The 8,868-nt window shown below is 33.2% G+C and overlaps 1 protein-coding gene and 1 long non-coding RNA gene across 2 annotated transcripts; both read left to right on the top strand.

The window, feature by feature from the left end:
* Nucleotides 1-830: 830 nt before the first annotated feature.
* On the top strand, nt 831-2,054 carry LOC114170241 (G-type lectin S-receptor-like serine/threonine-protein kinase At4g27290). The gene has a single exon (XM_028055730.1). The coding sequence runs from the start codon at nt 831-833 to the stop codon at nt 2,052-2,054; it is 1,224 nt and encodes a 407-aa protein (XP_027911531.1).
* Nucleotides 2,055-2,701: 647 nt separating this feature from the next.
* LOC114169622 lies at nt 2,702-8,416 on the top strand. Its single transcript, XR_003600973.1, has 6 exons — nt 2,702-3,165; nt 3,640-3,763; nt 3,869-3,971; nt 6,053-6,133; nt 7,803-8,171; nt 8,264-8,416. It is a non-coding gene; the product is annotated as an uncharacterized LOC114169622 (long non-coding RNA).
* The last annotated feature ends 452 nt before the right edge of the window (nt 8,417-8,868 follow it).

Raw genomic sequence — 8,868 nt, 5'->3', positions numbered from 1 at the left:
CAAAGACTAGTCATTGGAAACCAGTTGTTTTCGCAATTAATAAATTGGGAAAAGGTTAGTTTGACAGGAATTCATTTAACATTCCTTTTTAATAATATATATATATATATATATATATATATATATATATATATATATATATATATTATAACTTTAAATTAAAAATAATATAAATATAATTAAAATATTATTATTTTAGATTGTGTATTTTATTTTTTTGTGGTGTGACATATAATCTCTCAATTAATTGAATTAGAGACCGGCACCAATATGGCACTATATTTTCTATTTTTTTTAAGAAAGTCATGCATTCCTTGTGATTTGATTGTTGTACAGTTATGAAAATTTAAATAAACGAAAAATTTTAAATTCTAATAAATAGAACACATCTCTGAATTAACTGTTTAACAGAAAATGAAACAAAAGAGAAAATAAAATATCTAGTGATCAAGAAGATCACATGGTCTCCAGCATTTGCATGTAACTGGTATTTATTTAAGCCTTTTACGATAAAGAATAAATAATAATAAATTATAAGTGAACACTATTAAGAACCTCACGGGTCATTCAATAAAGTTAGAAAGAAGAACCAACGTAAATCTCAAGCTGTCGAAAGAGATCAAGTTAGAAGAATGAAGAACCGAAGCACTTACATATACCAGCCACTGTCATCTTATCCTGAATTTCTCATACGAGTTTAACATACACTCAGCTCAGTCCACACACAAAAATGGACATTCGTCTTTTCAAGCTTATGGTTGCATGCGTACTTACTTGTACCTTCTCTCAAAACTTCAATAGCAATTAGTTCTATTGAAGTGTCCCAAACCATGAGTGATGGAGAGACTTTGGTGTCAAATGGTGGAAGCTACGAACTTGGGTTCTTCAGCCCAGGTAATTCTCAGAAACGTTACTTGGGAATTTGGTACAAGAATATCCCAGTGAAGAAAGTCCTTTGGGTTGTTAATAGGGTCAACCCCATCAATGATTCCTCAGGTATCTTAACACTTAACACCACTGGCAATCTTCTTCTCACCCAAAATGGGTCTCTTGTTTGGTACACTAACTCTCACAGAAAAGCGCAGAATCCGGTGGCAGAAATCTTGGAAAGCGGCAATCTTGTGATAAGAAATGAGGGAGAAACTAACAAAGAAGAGTATTTGTGGCAAAGCTTTGACGATCCCTCTGATACACTATTGCCTGGGATGAAGTATGGATGGGACCTCCGAACAGGTCTCGAATGGAGATATACTTGTTGGAAGAGTCCAGACGACCCATCCCCGGGAGACGTTTCTCGGGTTTTAAAACTCTATAACTATCCAGAGTTTTATATAATGAAGGGAACACAAAAGTGGTTCAGGTTTGGACCTTGGAATGGCCTATATTTTAGTGGAACACCAAGTGTATATAACAACACCATTTTCTACTTCAATATGATCAGCAATATGAAGGAGATTTACTACACATATAGCCTTGCAAATAGTGCAACCATCACATTTACTGTGACAAACGAAACGGGTAAAGTGTATCGCTATGTGTGGACTGAGGATGATCAAAATTGGACGACGTTTGGATACTACCCGAGTGAGTTTTGTGACACTTACGGCCTCTGTGGACCCAACGGGAACTGCGTAGATACCCAAACACAAGTCTGTCAATGTTTGAAAGGTTTCAAACCAAAGTCGCCGCAAAAATGGAACTCGTCTAATTGGCATGGAGGATGTGTCCGCAATGAACCGTTGATTTGCAAAGGTAAAGACAAAGATGGATTTAACAAATTCGAAGGGCTGAAAGTTCCAGATAGTACACATACTTGGTTGGATATGAGTATTGATCTAGAGGAATGCAAAGTGAAGTGTTTGAGTGATTGTTCTTGCATGGCCTACACTAATTCAGACATAAGAAATGGAGGTAGTGGATGTGTCATGTGGTTCGGAGATCTCATTGATATAAGACAGTTTCAAAGTGGAGGACAAGATCTATATATCAGAATGCCTGCTTCAGAGTTAGGTAAGCTCAAGATCAACCTAACTTTGTTCTTTTCATTTTGTTAGTATTTTAAGGTTGTGAAAGGGATAGTTGAAGGGATAGAGAAAATGTGTGGATAGTAGAGTGTGAAAGTAGTAGTTGGAGAAGTGTATTTTGTAGTTGAGAGTAGTTGTATTGGATGTTGTGTTAGTTGTTCTTCATGTTACAAAATGGTAGCATACATGGGTATTTATAGACCCATAGATTATTCTAGAAACTCCTAGCTAGAACTAATGCAAATACTTCTATATTTTTCTACATAGTTGAATGTTCTTGATTTTTCTTTCTATCCTAGACTTTTCTCCAATACTCTAGAAGTTTCTTTACATTTCAATAACTCTATCTTATATTTTTCTAAATTGTTCTAGAATTTGCATTATACTTCAATACATTTAAATACAACTTTGAAAGGTCTAAAATCACTCTTTACTTTATTCTTCATCTGTTTCAACCCACACAGAACCTGTTTATAGGCCCAAGAGGAACACGGTAGCAATAGTTGCTTCCATCGTTGCAGCAATTTCTGGTGTTCTACTGCTGAGTTCTTGTTGTATCTATAGATTCCGGAGGAACAGTGCTGGTAAATTGTTGTTTAGTCCCATTTTCACTACAAAAAAATACATAGCATGGATCATTTTATGGAGGTTAAAAAGACTTCCACAAATAAAAATTATTATATGACCAGATTATGATAGATTTTATAAAAGCTGATAATAGAGGGACTTTTTTTATTATTTTTAGGAGGTTTATGACCTTCGCAGATTGCAACACATTTTTCTCTAATGAATTCATGTGTTCCCTCCTTATTAATGAATCTTTCCCTTTCATTCGAAAACCTAAGTTCAGAATGTTGATCGATTCTGCTTCGCGATTAAGTCATGTCGTAGCCTCCGTTGCAGCGATCTTCGTCGCGTCTGCTCCGTCGCACCAGTTCCGTCACGCCAGCTTTGTCCCATGGTCTTCGTCGTGCCAGCTCCATTGAAAACCTAATTTCAGAGTGCCAATCGATTTCGCTCCGCGATTAAGCCATGTTGTAGACTCCGTTGCAGCGATCTTTCGTCGCGCCAGCTCCGTCGCGTCGTCGCCAACTCCATTGCGCCAGCTCTGTGATTCAGCTTCGTATGTGTCCTTTTGAAGGTGCTTTTCTTCTTCTCCCCCATTTCTCTCATATTTGTATTTCTACTTTGTACTCTATATATGTACATGTTTCTGTAGATAGAAAAAAGAAAAGATGCTCGTGCAATTATATTGGGTATGGAATCATCAATAATACAATCACACCAATCATCATTTGTCACAATAGGCATTATTGTCACTTGGTAATGGTTTGAGTTGGACCCTCTTTTCTTGATTTTGCCTAATCCAGTGGGAGCCGATTAGAAATGGCTTAATCATTAGTCGGGGAATACTTATGTAGTAGGCAACAATAGCTGAGACTTTGAGGTTCATTGTATTTGAATGTTTCAGGTCCTCTTGGTTTTAAGTACGAGGAATATGATGCTTCTTCATTTTTATTGCTTCAAACTGATGTTTGAGCTTTTATTGTATTTATTATTATTATGTTATGCTTATTTATTGGTCTTTAATATTTACCATAACTAGTTTTGGTAGGTTAGTAGCATAATATTTGTAGACTTGCCAGTTTTCACTGGATTCACTTATCCCACATCAGTTGTCTGCTACTCAACGAAGTGATTGGATACTTGTTCACCAGGCCCATCAATTTCTAAGAAAGGTGTTCATCCTGTTCTTTTGTTTCTCTATTTCACAATCATCACCTTTTTCTGCTCTGTTTGTAGACAAAAGATTAGTTGTTACAGTGATTATTAACTGTTTGCAGTGGCTGATTGATCATCCAACTTTTTTATCAAACGAAATTTACATCGGTGGCGATTCGTACTCTGGCATTCCTATTCCAGTCATTGTTCAAGAAATTTCGCAAGGTAAGAAAGTTTAGTGGTTGCCAAATTCTCTTGTTTTTAGCAAATGAAAAAGGGGTTCAACCATGGATAAATCTCCAGGTTAGCATCTTAAAGTATCTCTTTGACGTTCGGTATACATTTTTCCACAATTATTACTACAATGTTTCTGTGAGGAGAATAAGAAGTTTAGGAGTGAATTTCTTATATACATTAATTTGTTTTGTACAATGATTGATTGCATTAAAAAGCTTTGAAAATTCGGATGTAAGATCTCCTGCAAATACTGAAAGTGCTCACTGCTTGATCATATATTCCAAGTAGTTAGTTAATATTAAACACAAATTTGACCAATTTAAAGTGAGATTTGAGTAGTTGATTATAATACCTTGTGTAGCATGTCTCAATTGTCAAACATGTATTTTGATACAAAAATAAAATGTTCGTCACTGTTTATTCTTCTGAAAAACTAGTAAAAAAAGGCTTTATTTTAAGTGGCGTGACTCCGTAAAAAATTGTTTGCCAACTTTGATTCTATTATCATCTTCGTTCAACGTATAAATCCTTTTAGAAAAATAATATTCTTACGATCAGTTCAAATATTTGATAATTTTAATATAGTAATACAGATATTCGAGTCAATAAAAAACGACATAAAATACTAATAAATGTGCCATAAACAGCTGTCTGTTTGAACTATAGTTTTAATTTCACATACCACATAACTTTTCTATATTGCTGATAGTGGGATCATGACCTTATGGTTCCTTTCTTGGCAACTCAACCTATGGCCATTCAACCTATGTGTACTTCAACTTATACTGGCAATTCAACCTATGGCCATTTTAGACTGTCTCCATCTTTGTGTTTCTCCAAATAAACTAGATACTTTATTTTCTCTAATTACTTCAATGTGTTGAAGATCAGTTCCCCTTAAAGGTTATGTTGTTGTTAGCTAGACACTTTAGCGTATTGCCGGAACCAATCCTCAGGCCACTCTCATGATGCTTGCAGTATGCCTTGTCTCTCTCTCTCTCTCACTGTTTTAGTGTTGCATTATTTGCTAGAGTAATAAAAGCCACTACAAAAAATCGCGTATATAACGGCGTTTTTAATATGGCGGTTCTTTGAAAATGTCACTTTTTACAGTATAATACGGCATTTTTAGAACTGTCATATTTTACATGCAAAATATGGCGTTTTTAACTATCATATTATTAAATATCGTACTATTATTGAAAAATATGTCATTTAAAATCGTCACTTTTCAATAATTTTTTTATACTTTGAAATCCTTTCTCGATTTTTAATATGTGAGTCCCTCTCTTTTGCTTCTTTTTTTTTTGTTAAAAATGGATTCCCTCCCTTTTCCAAAATCAATATTTTCATTTCTAATTTTCTGATTTCACTTTCCAAAATCACTATTCACATTCATTTCCCTTCAATGTGTCTACTTTCAAGGCATTGGAAAAAAGATCTCTGATTACCATTCTCGAAACATATTCGTGTTCGCATTTGCCGCTCTAACTTCGTGTTCGCCGTTTGCATTTGCCATCACCGTTCGCAGTCATTCGCATTCGCCATCACCATTCACAATCGTTCGCAGTCGCACCCTACCTCTCCTAACTATTCGAAGACACTCCTAGCTGCTCCCAACCGTTCGAAGCCATTCACAACCTCTTCTCTTTTCTTCGTTTATTCATTCAATGTAATGTTCTATGTTAGGGTTTTAGGTTTTTGAAGTTCTGAACCTATTTTTCTCTGTTTTCTAGTTCTTCACTATGGATGAGATTTAGGGTTTTAGAATTTTTAGTTCAAATGAATCATTCTCTGTTTTTTAACTCACATATGACACTATATTAGAGTTTTTAGTTCAAATGAATCATTCTCTGTTCAAATGAATCAAGCTACTGTGGAACTTTTCATTGCCATAGCACTTTCTTTTTAAAATGTTTCGAATTATATATAAATGCATTTGAAATTTTAATGGAAAAAATTCATTAACACTAGTCTTTTTGACAACCCATAGGAGAGGTAAAATGTTGGTAATTACAGATAATGTTAAAGGGTGCCTTATATAACCATAAATTCTCTTTTTGATGCAGGAAATACAAGACATAGTTAAGGGTTGTGACACATTCAAGAAGCAATAGGTGCTGCCAAATCTACATTTTCTACAATTAGAGGTAATTCTCTGAACACTGTAATTTCATATTGATTTTTGTATCTTGAATGCTTTGAAAAGTTATACAAAATTAATATCAAGAAAATATGGGCATATTTTGTTTTCGAGAGAGAATTAAACATAAATCAAAACTTTGCGAAGCCACTCCATAAGTGAAGAAAAAATTGACCATTCAAATATAAACTTGGTAATAAGTTTGAACTGCAATATGTTGTTTTTATAGTTACATCTATATAAAAACCACAATATAATGACTGAACTAACAAACTTTGAATAGATTATCTACAATGATGATAACATATACTTTGATGGCTGTTGGAGAAGTTAAATGAAATGGATTGCATTGTCTTTTCTATAATCATTGCTGGTATGTGCCAAGAAAATGAAAACAATTACTCCCCAAAATTAAGTATGGGAATTCAGTGCTTTTTATTTGCAAAACTATTGTATTCAGTAGGAGAAATGGGTTCCTAACCTGTATAAACAAAATATTTACATATAGATAACATTCTTTTATATTTAAAGTCTCTCCCATTTATCTATGCTAACAAATTTTTTCATACGTTGTTATCTATTACACTAATATAAATTTTCTCATACGTTGTTATCTATTTCATATTGATTTTTGTATCTTGAATGCTTTGAAAAGTTATACAAAATTAATATCAAGAAAATATGGGCATATTTGCTTTGGGGATGGGTCTTGTGGATGTGAATTAATATCAATGCCACTCAATATCATTAAAGTTTGAATGTCTATTGAGTTACAAAATTCAATAATCTTGAATTCGTAACAGATAAGAAAACTTTAAGTGATTTATGTAATTGTTTTCAGTATATATTATTATATATGCATATGTTGTTTTTAAACTTATCTCAAACAGTGTTCTCAATCTCATCATTTGTTGACTATTGAGGCATGCTAATGTTGGAGAATAAAGGGGTTAACATGAATGAAGGATGAAGATATTCATGCCTGGTGTAGATTATTTCTTTAAGAAATGCTCTGGTCGTGTTGAGTTTTCTGAATCAATTGTAGTACTTAAAGTGGAAACAAGATTGGATGAAGAGTTAAAAATTAGAGTTGGATTGAGAATTCATGTTACTGATTGTGTGTTGATGATTAATGTGTTTTATTTGGAACAAGAGAGTACAGAGCTTCTAAGGCTATTTATTTATAATCACTTTCTTTAGTTTGCATTGGAATGTGTTTTAACATGTGTGCATATAATGATGATGATGCAATCTGGGACTTCCACAAACGTGGACTTAGGTGTTATATTGCACGTTCCTTTATATTAGAAATACTTTATATAATAATTATTTTTAGAAACTTATCTTTTTGGATGGTTTATAAATCCTGTTGGTATATATATATATATATATATATATATATATATATATATATATATATATATATATATATATATATATATATATATATATATATATATTTAGATTCAGGTTTTAGGTTTTATTCAAGTTATATAGTTAGAGACATTACAATAGTTTTCCATGAAGCACTAGAAAATTTTTCTTCTTTCTCATTTGGTTCATTGGTTACGTATGTATCTCTAACAGTTCACAAATTCTTGGATTGCTAACTTCATACCACACTTGAATTTGGTATTAATTAGGAGATGATGATGATGTTTCACGTTTTTATGCAGGAAAAAATTGATGATTTGATGTTGAAAAATCCAGAAACTGCATCAGATATATCTCCAAATGATCCAGTTGGTGTGATATTTGGAAAAGAATATCTAGGACGAGTTAGAGGACTTTCATTTGGAGCTTGTCCTACACTTGCTTTCCAGCAATGTCCGACTGCAAAATTAAATGGAATCAACTTTGCTTCATCTAGTGGAACTTCATCAAATACGGAGGACAAGTTTGTAAAGATGGAAAGTGAGCTTGCAACTGTCAAGAACCAAATGAACCAAATGCAAACAGTGCTTGCCTATATTGCTTCTAGAGAAGATATTCCTGAACCTCTTGCTGCAATGGTTGCTGCTTTTGTACATCCGTCATCTAATGAGGTATAATTTAATTTAGAAAATTTCTTAAACTTATTCTATTACTATTTTAAAATTATTCAAATACTTATATTCTTTTTTCATTGCATGCACAGGATCTTCAAAGTGGTGCACCGTCTCCAAATGGTGTAGCAGGATCAAGTGGTGGAAGCAAAACCGATTAGGATTAGATTTAAATGTAGATTTGTATTATGATTTGACAATGACTTTTAATATTGTCTATTTTATGCTTAGATACTTCAACTCCTATGCACTTTGAAATTTTTGAACAATCAAAGAAATTTCTTCTTTTGTTCATTTTTATCTATATATTGATATATGTTGTTTAGAGTCGTAAAAAATGACGTTTAAAAACGTCGCAATATACAAAATTAAATGCCACAACTTACACAATTTTTTGTAGTGAGCCCCAAAAGTTGTGTGATTAAGTGTGTTAATGATTTGGTCACATTCATTCACCCTTTTCCCTTTCAACTCTTTATCATGACTATTGGTGGTGCATATTAATGATTTATGCAGCTTAAGGTGAATGTGCTCATAGCCAACAATGTTTTTCTTCTCAACAAAGAGGTTAATGCACCAATCTACAACCCCGAAGATCTCAAAAACATTAAGAAGATAGTTGAAAGAGATGATGCATTTGAAGAACTTAAAGAATGACACTCACTTGGGAGCGTTCGTATTTTTTGTTGCATTGTGT

Source organism: Vigna unguiculata, chromosome 11 (assembly GCF_004118075.2).
Source record: "Vigna unguiculata cultivar IT97K-499-35 chromosome 11, ASM411807v1, whole genome shotgun sequence".
Lineage (NCBI taxonomy): Eukaryota > Viridiplantae > Streptophyta > Magnoliopsida > Fabales > Fabaceae > Vigna > Vigna unguiculata.
The sequence above is the reverse complement of the archived record's forward strand: the minus strand, read 5'-3'. Positions and strand labels throughout refer to the sequence as shown.

Coding starts and splice junctions, on each gene's coding strand:
- LOC114170241 (XM_028055730.1), top strand. CDS start 831: ATGAGTGATGGAGAGACTTTGGTGTCAAATGGTGGAAGCTACGAACTT.